The sequence below is a fragment of the Telopea speciosissima genome, chromosome 6, assembly GCF_018873765.1.
Source record: "Telopea speciosissima isolate NSW1024214 ecotype Mountain lineage chromosome 6, Tspe_v1, whole genome shotgun sequence".
Lineage (NCBI taxonomy): Eukaryota > Viridiplantae > Streptophyta > Magnoliopsida > Proteales > Proteaceae > Telopea > Telopea speciosissima.
The window spans coordinates 57,902,050-57,926,244 of record NC_057921.1 but is presented as its reverse complement, the minus strand read 5'-3'; the positions used below and the strand labels follow the sequence as shown (position 1 = coordinate 57,926,244).

General features: G+C 38.3%; 2 protein-coding genes across 2 annotated transcripts; one reads left to right on the top strand and one right to left on the bottom strand.

Annotated features, from left to right (window-relative positions):
- Positions 1–1,207: 1,207 nt before the first annotated feature.
- On the top strand, positions 1,208–18,179 carry LOC122666247 (RGS1-HXK1-interacting protein 1-like). The gene is made up of 10 exons (XM_043862406.1): positions 1,208–1,505; positions 1,652–1,718; positions 1,869–1,946; positions 3,024–3,076; positions 10,709–10,792; positions 17,071–17,123; positions 17,217–17,281; positions 17,383–17,441; positions 17,950–18,033; positions 18,138–18,179. The coding sequence occupies exons 1-10, from the start codon at positions 1,302–1,304 to the stop codon at positions 18,141–18,143; spliced, it is 753 nt and encodes a 250-aa protein (XP_043718341.1). The 5' UTR covers positions 1,208–1,301; the 3' UTR covers positions 18,144–18,179.
- A 3,825-nt stretch (positions 18,180–22,004) lies between these two features.
- On the bottom strand, positions 22,005–23,063 carry LOC122663963 (GATA transcription factor 4-like). The gene is made up of 2 exons (XM_043859633.1): positions 22,766–23,063; positions 22,005–22,661 (listed from the first exon to the last, which is right to left on the bottom strand). Exons 1-2 carry the CDS (start codon positions 23,009–23,011, stop codon positions 22,005–22,007), a joined length of 903 nt encoding a protein of 300 aa, XP_043715568.1. The 5' UTR covers positions 23,012–23,063.
- Between the last annotated feature and the right edge of the window lie 1,132 nt (positions 23,064–24,195).

Here is a 24,195-nt window from a genome sequence, read left to right as displayed (position 1 = left end):
TGGTGGATGTCATATGATGCTACTTTCTTTTGTCCATGTGAATGGAGATTGGTAGATGATATCTTCCTTTGTCCATGTGAACAGAGATAAATGTCACATACCTTTGTCCATACGAGTAGAGATTGGTGATGCAATGTTACACCATATGTCTTTGTCGGATAGGTAAAGATTGGTCATTGAAGACTATGTCATGCTTTTGTCTAGGGCTGCAACAAAGTCGGGTTGGGTCGGGCTTTATAGAACCCTAACCCAACCCTAAGTCCCCTTAGATGAGCCCCGGCTTGACTCGATCTTGACTCAGTCAAGGTCAGAAAAATCCAACCCTTGATCCGCCCTCAGGGTCGGGCTAGGCTGACATTGATTGGCCCTGGTCATGAGGAGGGGGAAAGAAATGCATGGACTGAAATGGGTCAGGGAGAACATTATCAATTTTACATAAAATAACACTATAATAAAGTATATTATATCACTTATTATCTTCATATATAAAATAGTACATAAAAAAATGTGGGTGACATTTAAAGTTTATAATGTATATATTATATCAATATATATTTTATAGTATAACTTAAATCAGGGTTGGATCGGGTCGGGCCAAGCTTAGCCTGAAGCCTCAACCCTTACCCGACCCGATCTTAACTCAAGGCCAGAAATTTCCAACCCTAACCCACCCTTAGGGCCAAATATTTCAGCACAGGCCCTCTTCGGGCTCAGGGTGGGCCAGGGAAAGTTCGGGCTAACAGGGCAAACTTGCACCTCTACTTTTGTCGCGGAAGTTTAGACTAGTTGGTGCCAGTTGGTAAGTGCAACTAGCCGGTCCATTATTGTTATAGTTGACATCACTTTTGTTATCTTTTGATTTTGTTCATGTCATTTTTCTTTATGATTATTATTTAGATTAACTGTGATTAATTTCATTTGTTTTAGAATTATGGGAGAAAAGGCTGGAAAAAGGAGGAAGAAAGAGGTTTATCATAAGGGTATTTTAATCATTAAATTCTTTGCACTAAAGTGTCAGAAGCTTGGAAAATAGGAGTACATTTACAATTAATGAAAGTTTAGGAGTGCATTTGATCTTATGGGCAGTTTGAGAGGGGCATTCGAAAAGAACCCTTTATATTTTGTACACCAGGACCACCCGAAAAGACCGAAACAGCCATAATTTGTAGATCCGAAAGGCCTAAACACAACATGCGACAGGCCACAGGCTGACAGTAAATTCCAATTTCCGTCCGAGCCAGAGCCCCATCGAATAGATACATTCATACGAGGGAAATCTGTGCGAACTTTGAAGCTCTATCATGGCGACAGTTTCAGATTCGGAAGAGAAGTCTGAGTTGTCGCCTGGTGATGACCGAAATAAATCATGGATCGAGTACGGCGTTCAAGAAGCTCAGCTCATGCAGAAAAACCTCGAAGAGGCTGTCAATTCTGCCGTTGAAACCGCTGGCAATCGTCTTTCTGAAATTCGTTCCACATCTTCTGCTCATCTCCATATGACCCTAGTAAGTTCCCGAGTCCTGTTATCATTTATGTTTTTTTACGTCTTTTCATATTTCTTAACCCAGTCCCCTTTTCCGGCACAGAATCGAGTAGTTCTTCGTAATGGTCGACAAAACAAATTTATTAAATAGTCAAAATATGGTTTCAGGATATGTTGCAAGATATGAAGTCTGATTACCATGCTTACGAGGATGTTTTCTTTGGGAAGATCAAAGGTCTCCTCTCCGTCAATCTCCGTTTTTTCTCTCCCTTCTTCAGTTATTTTTTTTTCAGAATTTCTTTTTGAAGCTTAAATTGCAGTTAATATGAAGTTCTTCTCAATTTAATGGCCACTTGTTTTTTCTTTTATTTACCTATTTTTGCAGAGGGTCTTATTATTGCAGCCTCAAATCCAATGGCTACGTGTGGGGTCGCAGCTGGTTTGGGAATTTTGACATTAAAAAGTATGCTCTGATGGTCGTTTAGCATTAGAATTTTACACTGTATCTAAATTATTGATCAAAGAATTGTATTTGGTAAATAGCTGTATATTGTGCACATTATGCCTAAACTCTTTGTATTGTCTGTTCCCTACTTTAAGGTGCTGAACACCTCCGGGAATCCCTTTAACTGGTCAAACATTGTTGGACAGTAATTAGTTGGGTTTAATGTCTAATACTTCCTGTCAAATAAACATATTAAGGAAAAGAGAAGTGGTTCAATCCCAAACATGATTCGTGTTTCTTTTGGTAGCCTTTAGTCATGTTGTCAACAATGATTTCCCAGGTTGGAACATTATTTATACCTATATTGGAACCTTAACGCATACCATAAGCCATTTCTTCTATAGGGCTTTGGCATTTGAGTGACCAAAAATTGCTGCTTGTACTTTTTTATGCATGGGGTGCATGGAAACCTAGATCGAGCAAATGGGAGGTTTAGGGGCACTTCACTAGCTACTTTCTTTTATTTTGTCTCACTTTGCATGTTTTCCAGGATTGATATACTTGTTGTCAATATTTTAAAGGAATTTGTACTCTGCGATATAATTGTGTTGGATATTGTCTCATTTACAAAGCTCATAGGTTTGTGATTTCTAGTTTAGAATAAAAGATTTACATTTGGCTAAGCTTTTGATTATAGATTATGGGGTAGAGTCAGAATCCAGCAGGAGGACAGCATGTTTGGTTCAGATTCTGTGATGGATTCTAGAACTTAGGGGCAGTGTCAGTGATTCTAGTGATCCACCTTAGATTCTGCGATTTTGGCGGTGATTCTCCCTCCATTTTATCTAATCAGAATCTCAAAGTTTGCTTGGACTCTAGGATCTCATTTGTGTCCAAGTTATCAGAATCAGAAGCTTAGCCAAATTTGCTCTGGATTACGTTGAGTATGCTCATCAATGCAAGCTGTGGTGCACATGTAGTCTTCGTTTATCATATGATTTATTGTGTTATGTGCAAGCAATGAAATCAATACTGGGGGTTTGATATCTTCCTCAGTTCTCTTATGCATGATCTTCATTTATATCATATCTGCAGGGCCACGGCTTTTCTTATACCACAGTACTCTACGCCTTTTTTTGAGTGAAGAGGTAAGCATAAACAATACTACTTGCCACTTCTGCATTTCATCCATCTTGTTGACTTTAACATGACTCATTCTTATCATCTCTGGAGAAAGCTGGACAATTATCTCATGTTTATTGACACTTTGGACAAGTTTTATCACCCACATACTCTTTTTTCTGGAAAGAGAAATGACATTAAGTGCTGTGAAAACTGAAAACTAACCTTTAAAGCTTGAATGGGTTATTAAAAAGAAAAACAGAGAAGATTGACACGTTCTAAGGATGTTGTGTTGGATTTTCTATGGAGTCAAATCCGGACTCTTAATTTCTTAGATCTTGCTATTAGATGTTATTTTTATTTAACTTAGTGGGCTTTCTGTGGGAATTTTTAGGTTATAAAAAGTGTAGATATGATCGTAAAAAGTTTAATCTCTTGCCTCACCAATGCCTTTAATGCTTTATTTCCTCTAATAATTTCAGTGAATAATGAAGGATTTTATGATTAAATAAGGGTTTTGCTCTGTGTAACCATGGTTGGTTACACTGAGCTTGTCAAGTGTCACCAAAGCCGTAAGGCATTGGTAAGGACAGCTCGATTCCGGTGAAAGAACTCCCTCTATAGGTCTCAAATTGATGTGGAATTTTAGCCTTGGACTTCTAACACATAGGACTCTTAGGAGTGGACAATAACAGTTCCAGAAATTCGGGCATTGATCAAATAAAAAATTCTGAAATATCAGAGGGCGATGGATGCAGAACCAGATGGAGTTTTTAATATCTCAGTTTCTGTTGAATTTCAGAATGAAACTCAGTATGAAGTGTCGCCTACAGAGAATGGTATTCCAAAAGTTCCAGTTTGAATTGAGTTGCATCGAAGGGGTTCCAGCAATTCTCCCCAAACCAACAAGTACCACAGGTACAGTGAATAAGGAGAAAGAACAGTCATGTTGACAATAAAGAAGAAAGGGAAAGAGGGAAGGTGCCACACCTGGGGAAGGAGAGATTCTGGAATTGAATAGAGAAGAAGAAAGAGGACTCAACCACGTAGCCAAAACAAGCTCCAAATAAATTTCACTCATTCCATTCCATTTCATTCCAACCGAGAATCGTTGGCTTACATGCTGTTATATAGAATCAAATAAAGTCCTAATCCTATCCTAAAACTGAAAACAAAAGTTAACACAAATCCCAACTCCTACGGCGACTAACGTATCTAATTGCAATTACAAAATAGCTAAACAAGAATTCGATTCTGTCGAGTTAGGTCGAGAATCCAAGATACCTTAATAGTGATCTCGACGATGAGGTTACACATATCCCGTGGAAGACAATCATACCATAACTTCATGAGTGGGGAGGACAGAATGACTCGTAGCTAGAGGAGATTGTTGCTGACGAGGCATGTCTGATAACGCATGTGGCAAGTCCGTACGGACACCTTGCTTAACTTTGGTAGTATTCCATGCACCATCATAGAGAATGCCAGCATGTCATTGCCAAGGTCGCCCTAGGAGAATGTCACAGTACGCCAATATGGTGACTAGGCAAAGCACATGGTACTGTCATGGCCTAAACTATAGGTGTATTCAAGATATCGCACGGCCTCTTCTTGTCCTGTAGGTCCAAAAATATCGCACATGAATCTTTTTGAAGAGCTGCTTCTATGGGAGGTTGAGTGCTCGAACAAAATCAGCAGAGATAAAATTTGCTCTGTCCCAGTATCAACGAGCGTATAAACATCCGTCGAACCATCACTGTGCAAAAGAATACCCTTCTGCCTGAAGAGGGGAGCTTTCTCAACTAGTCTATTTGAGAATGATGCAAGACTAGTGGAGTGAGCTTCAATCTCATCATCATGACTATCATTGGTCATTATCAGGATCATGAAGAAGAGGTTTAGGAATATACACATCATCCATCTTCATATTAGCCACCAATTGCCTAACTGTAGTCAGAGGACAGGTATTGTTGGGACACTTACCGGGGAAGTGACATTTCTCACAACAATTACAGCACACGATGCTCTTCAACCACTATTGTCTCTGATAACCTCCGGCTTCCTTCCACTATAAGGGGTTCAGGCTTCTTTCTTCACTTGGGCTGGAGTTCTGTTAGCTGAAGAAGTTTTGAGCATGTTCTTCAAATAAGTGTAATTCTCTTCAGCTGTCTTGGTATAGGCAGCTTCCACATCAACAATCTGAAATCACCATTGGCCAGCTCTAGTCGAATCTCGATAATCGATATTCAGTCCGCTGATATACCTCAGAACCTGTTGCTGGTCTGTCTCTTGAAGTCGGCACCTCAAAGACAATTTGTGGAATTCTATTGTGCAAGTATCCACATCCTTGCTTTCTTGCTGAAAGTTAATCAGTTTGTGAAATAACACATTCTCGTAATTACGAGGGACAAATTTCTTGTTCAGAATCTGCTCCATGGCCTCCCAATTAGTAACAAGTCCAAGTTGCCTGACATGTCTTGAATGTAGTACGTCATCCCACCATGAACATGCATATCCAGTAAACTTGGTGAGGATAAGCTCACACTTCTCATCCAAAAAAGATTTATAAGTGAAAATCCTTTCAATTTTGTAAGCCAATCAATAAAATCCTCCTGCCCCTTTTCACCACTAAACTCTGGAACCTCAACTTTGATGCCACCATTGTCCTTGTCTGAAAATTGTAGTGTGACATCCTAGGGTATGGCTGGATTGGGTTGCTGCCTTTGAGGTGTATCTGCAATCCGTAAGGTACCAAACTGGGGAACCGGTGTAGATGGTCCTGCTTCCTCTTGCTTGTCACTCCTTATTAAGGCACAAAAAGAGGCTTTGTGTTTCTTCCATAACCTTATCATGTTTACTCTCAGTCTTCTGATGACTCTTAGCAAGTTTCTGATAAAACTTGTGCAACTTGGGATTGGTGATGTGAGATCGCCCTGTCATGATTAGAAACTACAAGAAATTCTGCTCTAATACCAATTGATGCGATCTTGGATTCAAAAACCAATGATTGTAGATTGCTAGGGTCCACAAGAATGATAAATATATCAATTTAGTGATATAATGGAAATTACAGTCGGAATTCAGCACCTTATGGGTAAGGGACAATCAAGGATTAAATTTAAAAGGAAAGGACAATTCTGGAATTTAATATGGTGATGGGTTAAACTGAAGAAAGTTCCAGAATCCGGGATTTATTTGTAATATGAAGGAACATGGGCCTAAGGGTAAATAGAAGGATTTAACTCCTCCTCCAACCTTTTACAAAGGCACAAAGCCATAACACAGCAGTAACGACAGCTCGATTCCGGTGGAAGAACTCCCTCTATAAGTCTCGAATTAACCTGAAATTTTAGGCATGGACTTCTAACACATAGGCTTCTTAGGAGTTGACAATAACAGTTCCAGAAATTCGGTCATTGATCAAATAAAAAAATTCTGAAATATCAGAGGGCGATGGATGCAGAATCAGATGGAGTTTCAGGTTAAAATCTCACAGTTTCTGTTAGTTTCAGACTGAAACTCAGTATGAAGTGTCGCCTTCTACAGTGAAAGGTATTTCAAAAGCCCTGTCTGAATTGAATGCATTGATGGAGTTCCAGCAATTTCCCCCAAACCAACAAGTACCACAGGTACAGTGAATAAGGAGAAAGAACCTTAATATTGCAATAAAGAAGAATGGGAAAGAGGCATGGAGAAGATATCAATGAGATAGAGGTACCAGACCTGGAGAAGAAGAGATTCTGGAATCGAACAGAGAAGAAGAAAGAGGACTCAACCATGTAGCCACAGCAAGCTCCAAATAAACTTCATTCATTCCATTCCATTCCAACCGAGAATCGTTGGCTTTCATGCTGTTATGTAGAATCAAACAAAAGAAGTCCTAATCCTATCGTAAAATGGAAAACAAAAGTTAACTCAAAACCGAACTCCTACAGTAACTAATGCATCTAATTGCAACTACAAAATAACTAATCTATCTCCTACGACTCCATCAACAAGAATAAAATAATAAAAGAAAATTTTACAAAAATATCCCTAATTAATCCATTGTTGTAATGGTGATCAACCTTTGAATCAAAAGGTTTTAAGATAAGTAGATCGAAGATGGAGTGATGTGGAATTTTAATTACACTAGGACGGATAATTAGGTGGTGAAAATTGATGAGAGGGAGATTCCACAAAGTGATTATTTTAGGTATCTGGGCTCAATCATAAATAAAGAAGGTGATATGGAGGATGATGTTTCACGGAGAATTAAAATAGGATGGATGAAGTGGTGAGGTGCGTCTGGAGTGTTGTGTGATCAATGTATTCCTTTAACAGTCATAGACCAGCTATGATGTATGGTGCAGAGTGTTTGGGCAATTAAGAAGCATCATATAGATATACTTAGTGTAGCAGAGATGAGGATGTTGAGATGGATGAGTGGCAAAACTAGGAAGGTCAAAGTAAGGAATGATCATATTAGAGCTGATTTGGGAGTAGCTCCGATACATAAGCTATGAGAAATTCGTTTGAGGTGGCATGGCCATGTTCAATGGAGGCCTTTGGATGCTCCAGTATGGAGGAGTGATTTGATTCAGACTGATGGAACTAAAAGAGCCAGAGGCGGACCTAAAATGACCCTAAGAAAAGTGGTGAGGAAAGACATGCATAGCTTAGGCCTTATATCAAGTATGACCTTTAATAGAGCTGATTGAATGGCAGGGATACATGTAGCCGACCCCATTTAGTTGGGATAAGGCTGAGTTGTTGTTGTTGTATACCTAATTTATCCATTGTGTAACTGCATCATCTCCCCCAACATATTTGCTAGACGATTAGTTGGGTAATTTATCTTCCACCATCATATAATACATGGGCAACGATCAACAACCCTAACTGCCAGTAATTTGCTTATACTAATAACAAGAATAATAAACCTTTTTCTTCGAGTCTTGCTTTAGTTTAATTCTCAAATTGTCCCCAAAGTTTTAAGGTCAAAGCTGAATAAACCTTATTATTTCTAAGCTCAAAGCCAGATCATTCAAACATTACCCAAACTCATCTAAAAGTTGTAGGGTAAAAGAAAATTCAACAAGGAACAAATCCTCGCAAGGATCGTGAGAATAGGTTGAAGATAAAGGCACCAAGTAATAAGTGGATTGGAAATTTGGAATGGCATGCAGAATTCATGAATCTGATAATCTGATCTGATGGTCCATTAGAGAGTTACTTATATGATCTTGGCTTTGTGTCTTTTGTCTTAGGCATCAACCTGATGACAAATATGAGACTCCAATCTTGAATCATAGTTCCATTTACCCTAAAGCATCCAAGGATTGTGTAATGCTTACAACCTCTAGATAAGTATATTTAGTTGGAATCCTATTATGATTTAGTTAAAAAAGAGAAAAAGAAAAGACCCTTGTAATCAGGAAAGCAAGTTGCAAGCATCCTAATGCATCCCAAAATAGAAATAAAATCCATAGTTTGAGAAAAATATACGCGTCATTAAAAAGAAAAAAGAATAAAGTCCATTGAAATTCATAGGCAGCCATGCTATACATTGTAAGCTTCTTAATTTAAACCATAGGACTCCATGGTGCACTGTGATATAGTACGGCTTGGGCCGTTAACTTCTTGGCATCCCTACTTGAAAGGTTTAACCTTCTGCATCAAGGAAGAAGTGCCAGTTTTCCATCTCCTTCGGAGCATGTCAGAAGTGTTAATCTTCTTGTTGGCAATCTCCTACTTGAGTTATTCTTTTTAATTTATTGAATTGTTTAGAATTCTCATACAAAAGAAAAAATGAATTCTTTAGAAGCCACTTACATAATGCCTTTTCATTTGTTGGATTGACTGATACTTGATTATTTAGTAATTAAATACTGAAATTTGAAAACAACCAGCCAAATGATGGTACATGAGGTTATATATATTGGCTGACCATGAAAGGCAATTTATGTGTACTTTATGGCATGGATCTATACTCGTAAGTTTATTAGTCTTCAATCTTCATACTTTTCTTGGCAAGATGGCAGACTGGCTGGATGCTAAAGAATAATTTGTAGGTTCTCTCATAATTGTTCTTGATATTTTGAGTTATCATCCTGGATCAGGATGAGATGAATAAAATTAATGGGAGGTTGATAGGTTAACCTCCCGGACTAGATCCCAAGCAAAGTCAACTCAGACAAATAGCCCAAAATTAACCGAAAATTAAACCTTCTCATATGAACATCAGATTATAGGAATCAATCACAAATATGGAGAATATGAATCCTTCAAAAGATGAGATTAAGTTAATGGTCACAGTAGAAGTAATTAGAAGAAAAGTGAAATCCTAAAACTGAAACCTGGAAATTGATAAAACTCAAATTAAATCAGATATAACCATTAGAACTGAATTAAGCGTAGAGAATTCCATAAAACTATGAACAGAAGTGTAATCGTTGAAGGGGAGGAACAATACCTGAGATAGATTAAAAAAAATAAGTAGAAAAATAGATAAAAGACACATACGATTTCCGACTATATCAAACATGATCAGCTTCTCACTGTCCAAGGCTTCTCACCCGAGACTGAATCACACACCTCCATTGAGTAACTCAACTTAATTAATCTTCCATCGTGTGTAGCCAATGGCTATTACATTCTATTTAAAGAGAAACCTAAAATTAATCTTAACCTGACTAGGAAAGTGATTCTCATTGCTAAGTAACATAAAGAGTCATAATAAAAGAAGGAACCCTAATCCTAAAAGGAAACCCATACACAGGTGAGAGTTCACTTAAAAGAAAATACTTACATTAAATAAAGACTATTAAATAACTAAGCCCATGACTGGGCTTGGACTAAGCCCACGAATTGGGTATACTTAGCCACCATCGAGCTGGGCCTGGTTCTCTTCTTTGTTCCTCCATCAAGAACACCTTTCCACCCTGGTCTTATAGCTATAACCTAATGGTAACTTAATTATGGGTCAACACTCACATAATTGGGAGTAGGGAAGTGTATAGACTACAGAGTGAACGATCCAATGGCATGCTCTCGACAGATTCTCAATTTTCTCAATTAACTTTGTTCCTAATCCAAAGATTTGGTTAGGAATTATTTCTGCATCCTTTTTTTTTTTGGGACATAGGACTATGTTTAACCTTGTCATGTATTTTTTGCTCTCTACTCTTTGAAGAATTCATGCCGACCCCATTTAGTTGGGATAAGTCTGAGTTGTTGTTGTTGTACTCTTTAAAGAATTCATGCTCCTGATGAAAGTGTACCTAAGTTGGTGAGGGATTATTGACTTAATAATTGGTAGCTTTTGCCTCACAGCTTGTCTCAGTATGCAAGTGGATCACACACACAGAATAAGCGGTTACCTAATTTTAGTATCCTACAAATTAGGGTTCCTATGAAACTACAAATTGAACATGTTAGTGTTTAATCATTTTGTATTGACTTACTAGTAAGATTTCCCTTTCTGAATTTCTTGCTTATCATTGATATCCTTAGAGAGTACATGCAAGTATCACCTAGAAGTTGACAGAACTGCAGTAGCTAAATTATATCTTTAAGGTCAACTCTTGGTGTAAAAATGACACTGCTACATCAGTGCTCCTCCCCCCCTTCCCATCTGCAGTCCTTGGTTTCCAAAGCTGATCCCTTCCCATTTGCAGGCCTTGGTTTCCAGAGCTGATACCAAAGTCAAGGCGCTAAGACAATCTATTGAACTTATGAAGGCTGAAAGTGAGAAGTTGGAGGTAATCTGATGCAGTTGCTTTGTTCGTTAGGGTTAATTAGCGGTTATTTTTATTATTTTTTCATGTTGACAGAGTTGTATTAGTTTGGAAATTTATTTTCTGTTTTTAGATTACGATAGAGTTGTTTTTCAGTTTCCTAATTGGCTTGTTCACAACTTATATATGCAGCCACCCATTGCGAAGGAGATTGGATTCGAATATTATTTTTTTTCTTTTTTTTTTTGAGTTTCATTTGCTGCTGAGCTGCCGATCATGTGACTGGTTTCCACTCTTTTCTCTTGCCTAATCTGGTTCTTTCTATCAGATGTGCTCTCTCCAAATTTGTCCTCTGTTAATCTTCTTATCTCAGTTCTGTTATTTCTTGATAACAGAAATAGAACAACTGTATGGAGAAAAAGGACTCTTTCTAGACTAAACTAACTTACTTAATAGCACATGGGACACACACAATCTTATCTATATACTTAATCCAATATACAAAATTAAGACACCAAATACAACTCAACTCAGCCTTATCCCAACTAAATGGGTGAGCTGTATGGATCCTTTTTCTCCAATCAGCTCTATTCAAAGCCATACTTGTTACTAGTCCTAAGCTATGCATGTCTTTCCTCACTACTTCTCCTATAGTCATTTTAGGCCTACCCCTAGCTCTTTTAGCTCGTTCAATCTGAATCAAATCTCCCATTTGTACTGGAGCATTTAAAGGCTTCCATTGCACAAGTCCACAGCAAACAACTTTCTAGCAACTTATCATGTTTCAGAGCTACTCCTAAATTAGCTTTAATTTGTTCATTCCTTATTTTATCTTTTTTAGTTTTATCTCAACATCCTCATTTCAGCTGCACTGAGTTTTTTTATATGTTTTTTCTTCACTGGCCAACATTTAGCTCCATACATCATTGTTGGTCATTTAAATGCCTTATAAAATTTTCCTTTGAGTTTTCAAAAGGAATACGTCAATCAGACAACACTCTAGACACACTCCTCCACGTCATCCACCCTATTCTAATCCTCTATTTCTCCTTCTTTATTTATTATTGAACATAGGTACTCAAAATTTTCACTTTGTGGTTTCTCCCATCATCAATTTTTACCATCTCACTTTTAGTCCTATTGTTATAAAGTTACACACTGTTTTTGTTTTACTTCTCTTAAGACCTTTTGATTTCAAGGTTGATCTCCATAATTACAACTTTGGCACTTTGCATTTATCCTTGCTTTTATTTCATCCTCCAAAATGATATCATCAACAAAAAGCATACACCAAGGGATATGATGTTGAATGTGTCTAGTCAGCTCGTCTATAATTAGCGCCAACAAATGTGGGCTCAAAGCTGATCCTTGATGAAATCCAATTGTATATGGGAATTCACTACCCTGCTACCCCAAAGTTTTTACACTAGTCACTTGTCACTACCCATTATACATATCTTTAACTATGTCCACTTTTTTACTCGAAAGATTTTTCTTCTTTAACACTTGCCAAATTAACTCTCTAGGGACTCTATCATAAGTTTTTTCTAAGTCAATAAAGACCATATGGAAATCCTTATTACATTCTCGAAATCTTTCCATTAGTTTCCTAAAGCATCTTTAGGCAAATTAATAGCTTATGTGGTTGATCTTCCTGGCATAAAACCATATAGTTATCCGAAATATTAGTTTCTTGTCTTAGGCAGGTTTCTATTACTCTCCCATAATTCATAGTGTGGCTGATAAGTTTTATTCATCTATAGTTATTACTACTTTGAATATCGCCTTTATTTTTATAAATCCGAACCACAATGCTTCTCCTCCATTCATCTGGCATTTTTCTTGTGCTCATAATCTTATTAAACAACGTTAGCCAAGTTATTTCACTAAATCCTAAGCTCTTCCACACCTATACTGGAATTACATTTGGACCTATTGCTTTACCTTTTGGTGCAATTCCGGGTTAAAAAACCCTATTCGGAATTGCTATGGGCCCGCCCAAGTGTTAAATAACTCAAATCAAATGTTCGGTGGCTATTCTGTAATTTATTACAAACTTACAAAGAGCAGTGCCAGAACCATAAATAACCAGAATATCAAAGATAACTTAGTGGAAGGGATTGGAAAGGGGAATTAAAATTAAAGGAAAGGGACAAACTTGGAACTAACGGATAAGGGTCGAATTAGAAACAAGTGACGGCGAAATTTGGAAACAACAATAAAAAGGTTTTTAACAAACTACAATAATAGGTTGTCTGCAACCTCTCGACAGAAGGGAGTGGCAGAAAACCGATTATGGTTCAGTCGAGAGAACTCTTTCGTTTGAAGGGCCTTTTGGTCTGAGATAGAAGCCATACCCCAAGGCCTCTTGAAAGTAACAAGTAGCTAGTTGGAATACAAACAGAAGAGGAACTGGAGAGGTCTGAAACCAGATCTGGTGGTAAAATAATAGCCAGCTGGAGTTGCTGGCTTGTATCTCACAGGAGTGGGATTGTTTCACAGCAAGACTCTAGGCTTTAGTTCTCCATTAGGTGAGGTCTCCACTACGAAAATTCCAGAATCAAGGGATGAGTGGTTAATGAGTTCTATCAACTAATAGTTCACCTAGGTGTACTACCAGAAACAAGCAAGATTCAAGATCTCGGGTTTCGACCAGGCTGAAACCGAGATATGGTCGAAACCTGGTACTTTTTCCCAGCCAACTCGAGACAATGGTTTCGAGGCCTAGAAATGGTTTTTTAGGTCTGATTTTTTGTATATAGCCTATTTTTGACATTTTAAACACAATGCATGAACTATTTTTACCCCCCAAAAAAAAAAAAACACTCAAATGGTACTTTTGGTTTTTGACCCAAGTTTACTAGTGTTCGTACAATGTACTGAGAATCATAGTTGTCAAGACCGACATTTTTTATGCCAAATATCATTTAAGTAAATGGTATTCGTATTTCATTTACTTAAGATATTATTAATAAATAAGCAAATACCCCCTATTTGAATCCAATAAAAATAGTTAAAAAATAAAATTCCAAAAGGATAAAAAGTCAACCCCGTAATTCAAGAACAAAAATTGGATTTTCGGTGATAGGTGAAAATTTTCAACTTTCAAATGCTGATATTTTTCTCAAATCTATAAATTCCATAAATCTTAATATGGTAAAGCATTGCTAAAAACCAAAAGTGCCGTAAAATATTCATTTGTTTTGATGTCTGAAAAATTATTTCCATTTAGAGCTATTTTGACTGTATTCGCGCACACCAAATTAACTTTGACTGGAACATAATTCCTTCAATATAAATCAGATTTCAGCAATCTTGGATTTGTTAGAAAGCTTTGTTTTGGAAGCTTTCCAATAAATCCAAGATTGCTTAAATCTGATTTATATTGAAGGAGTTATGTTCCGATAAAGTTAATTTGGTGTACGCGAGTTCTGTCAAAATGACTCTGAATGAAAATAATTTGTTAGACATCAAAACAAATAAATATTTTACCGTCCTTTTGGTTTTTAGCAATGTTTTACCATATTAAGATTTATGGAATTTATAGATTTGAGAAAAACCCCAACATTAGAAAGTTGAAAATTCTACCTACCGCCCTTTTTGTTCTTGAACTTGGGGGATTGACTTTTTATTCTGTAAGAATTTGATTTTTTAACTATTTGTATTGGATTCAAATAAGGGGGGTATTTGCTTATTTATGAATAATATCTTAAGTAAATGAAATAATAAAATCATTTACTTAAATGATATTAAGCATAAATAATTGTCTGTCCTGGTTTCTGGCATTCATAAGTATTTGTACTATTTTTATTGGATTCAAATACGGGGGGTATTTGCTTATTTATGAATAATATCTTAAGTAAATGAAATAACAAAATCATTTACTTAAATGATATTAGGTATAAATAATTGTCTGTCCTAGTTTCTGGTCTGGTTTTTGGTGTACATAAGTATCTGTACTGGTTTCGAGCCAGGTTTCCCCAAGTTTCGATGGGCATAAGTGTCGAAACTTGCGAAATTACCAACATCTCGATCAAAATCATGGATTTTTTCAAGTACCTGGCCAACTCGTCTCGGAAACCTGCGAAACCGAGATTTAGTTCCATGGAAACAAGGGAAAGTCTGAGAACAGTATGCGATGAAGAAGAAGGAAGAAGGATAAGAGAAAGAAAGAAAGAAAGGAGGGAGGAAAAAAGTCTGACCTGAGGAAAGGGAGATCAGAGAAGGAGGAGAACCAGGAGGTCAATCTACAGGCCACACATGCAACTCAAATGAAGCAACTCAATTCTCATTATCATATTCTCTAAAATCTCCATTGTAGAGTACATGTATATATGAAAGAAGAAACCCAACTAACAACGGAAACCTATTCAACTAGGAAACAAACTCAAATAAGGAAACTGGAAAATACAATCTAATCTCCTATGTAATATTATCCCCAATGTAGAAATAAATCTCTATTAGCCCTTCTTGGACCACAAAATTGGGTTGGGCTGGTTGCATCTTGGCTTACGCAACTGCATCATACCTATTTTCATCTTCTTTAATGCTTCCTTTATTTCAGACTTCCTAATTTTTTGTATATATCCAAGACTTGTGATTTCTTGATCGTTATTACAACCTTCTAAAAAAGAAAAAGAGCATCCCAGTGCATGAAGCTCCCGCTACTGCAGGGTCTGGGAGGCGCAAATGTAGACAGAGCCTTACCCACCTATTTCGTAGGCTGTTTCCAAGTTTTAAACCTGCAACCAACAGGTTGTAATAGCGCAACTTAACCATTGTGCCAAGGCTCGCCCACTTAATACAACCTTCTAAAACATTATTAATTATATTGTTTTAAGGGAAAAGTTTTCATACACGGTTGTGTAAACCGTGTATGTGAGAGGGTGGGAGTTTCAAGGCATTAATTAAAGGGTGGGGATTTATGATTTTTCCAACTCTTTGTGAGAGACCCTCTCACATACACGGCTTACACAGCCGTGTATGAAAACTTTCCCCTTGTTTTAATTTAGTAAGTTGTAGAAATAGTTTCTTATCTCTGTTTAGCGTCCTCATCACTTATTAATATCTTTTCGATTTCGTTTGTGCTCAAATTGTTATAGAGATCCTCAGATTTCTTAGTCCTTGCTTTCCATCTTCTTAGCTTCATTTTTAACCTTTATACCTTTTTTAAATCCTCCTCATCCTTGGTCCTTTGCCAAGTTTTAAAATTTAATTTCTTAGCCTTAATGGCTGCTTGAACTTCATCATCCCACCTCCAAGTTTCCCTAGACGAATGTCGTTTTCCTTTAAATTTGCCTAAAACTTCTTTAGCTATATTCTTAATATAAGTAGCCAGCTCGTTCCGCAGCATAGCAATTATAAAAGAGCTGTATTACATCAATAAACCCCAAATAAGAAGCCTAAGGTCTATATAACCCAACCGTGGACTACAATAAAGTCTTCCGAGGCCCGATTGGCCTAATTGTACAATCTTAACTCCAACAGGATTAGAACAATTAGCCCTCCTCTCCTAAACCGACTCTCATGACTATAATTGAAAATGCTCCACCAAAATGCCAAAAGCTTTGAACTTCTAATGAGTGGTAGTTGCAAGGGGTTTTACATCAACGTCAAAGTTTTCACGAGGGGACAGTTTTCCTACACAGTCTGCTTAGGAAGCCTTTCCAAAATGGCCCTAAAAATCTGCTGTGTGGAAAATCAGATGTGGCTTAAATTTTGTATTGTCAAGTGTCACTCACATGGAGTTTGCCTAATGGCAAAGTAGAGCTTTGAAATTCCAGGACTATGGGAGAGTGCATTGCAGTGATTGGAGTACTCTAGGCGTTGGGGATGCATGGACATACATGGGAGGGTATTTGATTGAATTTGAGTATGAAATTTGACACATGGAAAACCCAAACCATAATTCCTCTATATAATGATCGGAATCGCTACATCTGTCCACGTGACTCAAAATGGTGGACCGTTTAGGGTGCCTTCCTAAACAGGGCTGTGCAAAACAGTTTTCCCCATTTTGCGAATTCCCTTTTAGATGTTAAGCAACTAAAAGCCAGTCACCAAGGATCGAACCAGTGTCCTGATGCAAACTTGATTGTGTCCTCAAGTCCTTCAGCTGCTTTGAAACTTAATATATCAACTAATGCATGTACTTTATCACCAAAAAAAAAAAGTTATGCATATACTTACCTCAAGTTATGTCCAAAAACCTCCTGTTTGTTTGTGTAGCTTTCAATGCTAGTTTTTTTTTTTTTTGGGTGCACCTTGCAATGCTAATTTGATTGTGCAACTTTTGTTTTCAGAAGAAAGCTTTACAAGCAGAAGAGGAAATGAAACGGGGAAGAACAAAACTTAGGTTTGTTGTCATTAATTTATAGCAGAGGCTTGGTGATTTCTATCCATGATTTCCTTTATTTGTCCTGTTGATATGTTGGCTATTGCATTTCAGACAGGCAGGAAATCAGATCCAAGATGTAATTCGTTCAGCTTATAAGATTGAAAGACAAGCAAGGGGTATGATATGTTCTCTTTCACAAACTCCCTTTGAAAATTGAGATAGTTGTTTGACATATTTTTCTGGCTCTATCTCAATTAATTGTTTTTGGTTGTATCAGGCTTGAAAGATGTTGTTGGAGAACTTCCTAGCAGACAGGCTTCTCGATTCCGGTCACAGGTAAATTATCTTTATGGTTTCCTTGTCTACAAATTGTAGATTTGGAGATTTCCTCAATAAGAACACTTAATAAATATGCGGTCGTGCTTCGTAAAAATTCATGCTCCAGAGGGCCTTTGCTGAGTCACATGCAAAATTGGACTTCCATGCCTCCTAAGCTACCTCTTTAAAGTGTTACCTACTAAAGTTTTTATGTTAACGCTTCTCCCCCCCAAAAAAAATTAAAAAAAAAGTTTTTAAGGTTTATTACCGGAGTAGATATTGATTATGGTGCTAATTTTGGAACTTAGTATAGAGAAGGAAAAAAATGACGCTTATAGCTTATTTTAACTCTTTATGGGATCTGGTCAAAGATAGCTTTATTGGATAATCGTTGTGTCCATTTGACAGATGGTAGCAATCAAGATGATGATTTATATTGTGGCTGTTTGGAGATTTTATTAGTCCGGGGTTTATAAACTCCGTTCCTGGAGATGAGATTGACTGTGTCAGGTTTTCTTGTTTGCAGGTTTCTAAGCTTGCTTCTGAGACAAAGCGAGAAAGAAACGTCTTGACAAAAGAAGTCTCAAAAATCAGTAACTATGGAATTTCGGTCTGATTGTTGATTCTCTTGCTTGCTATTGTTCTTGTGTATTGGATTTTTATGTTACAATTTTATTTTTTTTGGTACTCAGCTTTTCTGTCACAATTACGCAGATCTAAGATGTAAAAAGAGATGGAATGCTCTCATCTCAGCACTACAAAAAGCAAGTTTGCCTGGGATTGGCAAAGTAGATTCAGTTTGTACTCGTACCCCAATTGAATCTGGTGTTTTAAGTATTCAGGAAGAAAAAAAAAAAAAAGAATCCGATCTCTCCTAGAGAAAATAGGGTAGCCCTCCACCCTGTTTTGCAGATATGATCTGCTTAGTCACTTATTAATGCTCAGGTTGGTTGAGTTGATTGTATTCTTAACCATTGCAGTTTTGGATTAACCAATGCAGTTTTGGATTTCTCATTGACCATTGCCAGCCCTAACTTAAATTGAACATCTTTATCACAACAATGACAGTAAACAAATAAGCAGTTTTTCCCGGACTGTTCATTGACAATTGTAAAAATTTGATGCAGGGGTAATTTCCCAAATAAAAGTTAATCCTATTTTTTTGAGGTTTTTGTAAGTTTTTTTGTTGCTCCATAAAGGTGAGGTCTTTCTTCATAGATTTTGTGGTAGAAGTGGATCAGATTGTAATAATGAGGGTTAATCGAACTACTTCAATGGTAGTTGGCCAATGCAAAGTTCTCTGTTGAGGGGGCATCAAGAGACAACTAGAAGAAAGAAATTGCATTGGAAAAAAAAAAGGTGAGAGAAGCATCACGATGCAAATCCTTCAAAGAATATAATTTCGGGCTCTGCCAGATAGAGGAGCCATGCTACTGATACCCCCTTCCTGTAAAGATGTGGTTTCATGGGCTTGGTTGGTCATCATCGCCGCGCTCGCCAAATGTGGTGGCTCTGGCAGTGATATTGCTTTGCTTGAGGCTCCTCAGATTCATAGCTTGGAATAAACCCCAACGGATATAATATGAGGTGTTTGGGATATATACTTTATACGTTCAGCAGCACCAATGCCTTTGCCACAACATCTTTGACTGCCAATTATTCAAAACGGAAAATCTTGTGATAACTTAGGTTGGTTAAGATTATGAAAGAGCTTTCAAAAATAATGTGGAAGTGACTAATTATTATTCCATTATCAAAAAGGTCATTGTCTTGGAAATTTTTTGAGTACATAGGTGAGAAATGATAGAATTTATCTTCAATAAAAAAGAGTGTATTATATTAAAAAAGCAAACCCTGGTTACAACTTTTTATTAGTTCACCACTTTGGTGACGAGTTGTTCCCTATTCAAAATGGGGATTATTTATGATGCCCACACAAAGAGTTTGGTGAGATTCCTCTTCCAAATATAGCTTCTTGGATTACTTTGATTTTCTGGATATGCCAATAATGAGCAGTGCGCACTGAGTTTTGTTTTGGAGCTGGACAGGACGGATTTATGTCCAGATTTCTTCACCTTTTCTGCAAGTGCCCATGAGTTTCTTGGAATTAGGCGAGTCGTTCCTCTCTAAGATAGTAAAATTGGGGCCGGAATAGTATACAAGTAAGGCCGAATGAAAATGGTACACGAAATGGGGTATTTGCTTGGTTCATGTTGAGCTTGTGGGGATCTGAAGATTGCTGAGGCTGCTGGAGCTGCAAAGGTGATGGAGTTGGATGGGGATGACAAGAGTTTTAGTTTAGTACTTTTGTCAAACATGTCTCTAAGATAGTAAAATTGGGGCCGGAATGGTATACAAGTAAGGCAGAATGAAAATGGTACACGAAATGGGGTATTTGCTTGGTGCATGTTTAGCTTGTGGGGATCTGAAGATTGCTGAGGCTGCTGGAGCTGCAAATTAAGGTGTTGGAGTTGGATGGGGATGATAAGAGTTTTAGTTTAGTACTTTTGTCAAACATGTCTCTAAGATAGTAAAATTGGGGCCGGAATGGTATACAAGTAAGGCAGAATGAAAATGGTACACGAAATGGGGTATTTGCTTGGTGCATGTTGAGCATTGGGGATCTGAAGATTGCTGAGGCTGCTGGAGCTGCAAAGGTGATGGAGTTGGATGGGGATGATAAGAGTTTTAGTTTAGTACTTTTGTCAAACATGTATGAATCTCATGGTAAATGAGGAGAGAGTGTTGGGGAAAGACTCTAAAGGAAGCTGGTTGTAGCTGGATTGAGGTTGAAAATGTAGTCCCAACCCTCACAACTATTCCATATTAGTACGAAGGAAACTTCATTTTTCAAAGAGGGTCATCAGAATTATTTACCTCCATGCAATTGCATGATGATCAACGATGTGATGGTGATGCTCTAGAGGGGTGTAGCCTCTGTAGGTGTGGAAAACTTTCACCCAAAAGATCAGTGTTTTTTCAACTTCTCCTTTGGAAAAAAGGCGAAACCTTTGGAAATGGAAATACTTACCATCCAAGAGATAAAAGATTCTGGCCTAGCAGCAGTAGTAGCAGTAGTAGATAGTACCCTTGATGTAGCACAATGTCTCGAAAGTCTAAATTCGAATCAAATTATATTGAACAAGCAATTAAGAAGTTGAGCTTGAGATCACCAATTTTGGGGACTAATTGCCGATGGTCAATTTTCAATTAAAAATGCTTATCACCTCCTAACGAACTTGAGAGAGCAGTGTGCAACCTTTCAAGCTCGGAAAAGAGTTTGGAATTGTAAATCCCTACCCAAAATTAAATCTTTCCTTGGCGTTCAAGGAGTGGCTTCTGGTGAAGGCCTTTGGAAATGCCGATTCCCCATTGATCTTTCCAGCAAGAGATGCGGCTGCGACATGGAAACCATCGACCACATTTTATTGGAGTGTCTTTTTGCAAGGGCGACATGGTTTGGGAGTAACTTTTCCTTCATTGTTCCCATGGGAGGGGATGCAAGACTTACAACATTGATGGAAAACTGGGATCATATGCAATATCACTGCAAGCACCAAGCAAATGAAACTTTGGGGTTTTTGACAAATGCCCTCTTATAACTTTTTTAATTGCAAATTTTTTCTTACTTTGGTCCCTGCCGTTAATTTGAAATGTTAAATATTAGTTTTAGAATATCTAAAAACAAAAATACCCTTATGATAAAAATTCACTAGAATTAAAAAATAAAATAACCAAACTGCCCTCTTCTTCTCTAAATGATTTAAGATTTGAAACTGAAAATCAAACCCTAAATCACTTAAAATCAAACCTCTAGAAAAAAAAAAAAAAAACCCTTATCAACACAACAAAACAACGTCTCCATCACACACCTCCCAAAGGCCTAATCCTGACTGGTTGGGCCCCACACTAGTCTCAAAACATTTCATCAATTAAATACGTACAAATAAGGGACCCACACCATCAGTAGCCATTGGCTCCATTTGATGAAAAGATACTATCATCGATCCAAATTGCTTCTCCCACCTTCCTCTCCTCAGAGTATCCTTTTTAATCTTTTGGTTTCCCGTCTTTGTCCCCTACTCTACTTCAGACACCCCTTTCCCTTCCATTTGGCATTTTTGCTATCCCCCACTCTCTCTCTCTCTCTCTCTCTCTCTCTTGTCTGCTTGAGAATATTCGACTCACACCCTCATCTGCAACCGGTCACGTGGAACACCACCCTCGTCACGCAAACCTCACCCCCTAGTCCTCTCAAAACGGAAAATGTTTTTTTTGGGGGGGGGGGGTGATTTCTCTTGTAAGTAAAAAGAAGAAAAATCTTCACTGAGACTTAACTAGAAATCTTAACAGAGAACAAGTACAAAAAAAACGCAGAAAATTTCATGAATTAAGGATGATCAAGAAATAGACGAGTGGATACGTAAAAGTGTTTTGTTTTTTTAACAGAAGTTAGAATAAAACCCTACACAAAAGTATTCTGATTTGACGTGACGTGATCCACCCACGTCGACACGTGTAGGGTCATGTGAAAAAGCTGTGAAGCAGGGAGAAGAGTCTGATACCCGCAAGCAACTTCAATCAGCAAATCTTGACGTCATGGTGATTATGGTGGTGGTGGTGGTGGTGATAGAGTAACTGCTGCTGTTGCTGGTGCTGGTGGTGGCTGCCACTCTCTTCTTGCCGGAGATTCTCTTTTTGCCTCCGCAACTCCATCACCTTCCGATGAGAATTCGAATGCTGAGTCAGCACAAACGTTGGACTCGCAGCTGGGCGGTACTCCGGGACCAGTCGACCCGACTTGTACCGTACGCCGCACGCGTTACATAGCGTTTTAGGCCCTAGTGGTCCCGTACGCCACTGCGGCGTTTTCTCCGATGCGCAGTGCGTGCACTTGCGCACCTCGCCTGACGAAGATGACGACGATGACGATGGCGACGGAGACGACTGCTCTCCCATCATCAATGGCGAAACCGACGATGAACTCTCTCTGTTCCTCGCCTGACTAGTAATATTGCTAATCAGCTTATACTTACCAGTAACCAGATTACCGTATTCCGGCAAAGAGGTCCAAGTACGCTGTGTTGATGCCGCCCTGGAACGTTTGCTCCTCGCCCTTCCGGGTACTGATGTTTCCAGCCGAAAATTGTTAGTTTCTGCGATTTCATTCATCGGAAGGTCGATGAAGGAGTCGTCCACGAACTTGGAAAGCCATTCTAGCTCGGCAATGTCATCGCTCTGCAACGATAATCACCAAAAAAAAAAAACCAGAGGAAGCAAAATCGTTAATAAATAAAGACTAATTTGGGTCCTGGAGTGATAATGGTATCAATAATACATACGGGAACGCAGAGGTCGTCGGTAAAGTTGTTGGACTGGTTGGAGTTGGAGATAGAATCGTCATAATTAACGGAGGTGGAGGATGGGCGGTCCCCGGCGGGATTTTCAGGACGAGGGAGATGGTTTTGGTGGTGGTTGATGTCGGAGTTGGGTAAAGTTGTGGAAGAGGAAAATATATCATCGTTGGAGAAGTCGAGAAGGTCTTCGATGTGGAAGAAATCAGGGGCAGGAAGTCCGTACATATCCATCGATCTCCAGCTCCGGCGATGTAAACTAGCAGAAAAGCTTCAAATGTGATGATGAGTAAATAGGGTTTTTTTCTTCCAGTTCTTCTCCCTCACCTCTCAGCTTAGAAAATCCAACAATGCTCCAAGAATGCCCGAAGAAGCAAGAGAGAGAGAGAGTGTGTGAGACTTGTGAGGTTGTATTCATACACAGGAGCAACGGAACGTGCAGGGGAAGAGCCCATGCAGTGAGAGAGTTTTTCCCATTTTTAGTTCGTTTTAAACTTTTTCACAATTTTTTCAAGGTAAAAAGTATTAAAAATAGTAAACATAAGAGTAGGAAGAGAAGAGGCGAAGTTCACGAGAAATATGGGTAGTTTACCCTCGCCTTTTTTCTTGCTATTTTATTCAAGCTTTGAGCAGGTAAGAACATGGCCTCAAAGGGTAATTAAGTCAAATTAATGAAAGGGAGGGTGGTGTCCAGTAACCTTTCTCTTCTGTGTCCTTTTCTTTTTTCCAATTTTTTCAGGTTTGGCGTTTAACGAAGCAGCAGGCAGAAGCCAGAGAGTGCACATGCCGGTGTTTGTAGTCTGTACTTGTGAAACGGATAAATCACTGGAGAGGGATTGGTTTTGGTTGCGTTTCGTCGTGATGGTTAAAAAATCAAGGGGACAACTGGAACCAGCTGGCACCGCTTATTCCAAGCACGACGAGAAGGGCTCTAGTGAGAATTAAGACGGCACGTATGTTGTAGTTAGTTATTATTGCATATTGGGAACTTTGATATAATACCTTTCCACGTAGGACTAATTGTGAGAAAAAAAAAGAGTCAAAAAATTGCAAGAGATGGGTCCCATTAAAAGTGTCGGCATCTGGGAGTTGGGTCGGGGCCTTGGAGCACTGGGACTTGGAGTCGGAGTCGGAGTCGGAAAAAGTACTATCCGTACGATAGGAGCGCTTCTACGAGCTACGGTAATGCAAATTGATTTTTCCATTTTGGGGAGGTGGGCCCAGCGGGAGGGAAACCGACGTGTACTGATGACGTTGACTTGAATTGAAAAGGTATGACAGCTGGATCTCACTCCTCCGTCAGCTTCTGTCATAGAACTGTGGACCTTAAAAGGAAAAGTAAAATATAGAAGTGGCAATGATGTAAACATCAACTGGGTATAAAGAAATGGAAAATTATCTCTTCGACTATTCGGGTA

Excerpts from the sequence above, each read along its gene's own strand:
- LOC122666247 (XM_043862406.1), top strand. The coding sequence starts at position 1,302 with ATGGCGACAGTTTCAGATTCGGAAGAGAAGTCTGAGTTGTCGCCTGGT. Across the intron at positions 1,506-1,651 it reads CTCATCTCCATATGACCCTA|GATATGTTGCAAGATATGAA; the intron begins GTAAGTTCCCGA and ends ATATGGTTTCAG. Across the intron at positions 1,947-3,023 it reads GGGAATTTTGACATTAAAAA|GGCCACGGCTTTTCTTATAC; the intron begins GTATGCTCTGAT and ends TCATATCTGCAG.
- LOC122663963 (XM_043859633.1), bottom strand. The coding sequence starts at position 23,011 with ATGGATATGTACGGACTTCCTGCCCCTGATTTCTTCCACATCGAAGAC. Across the intron at positions 22,662-22,765 it reads CCGACGACCTCTGCGTTCCC|AGCGATGACATTGCCGAGCT; the intron begins GTATGTATTATT and ends TTATCGTTGCAG.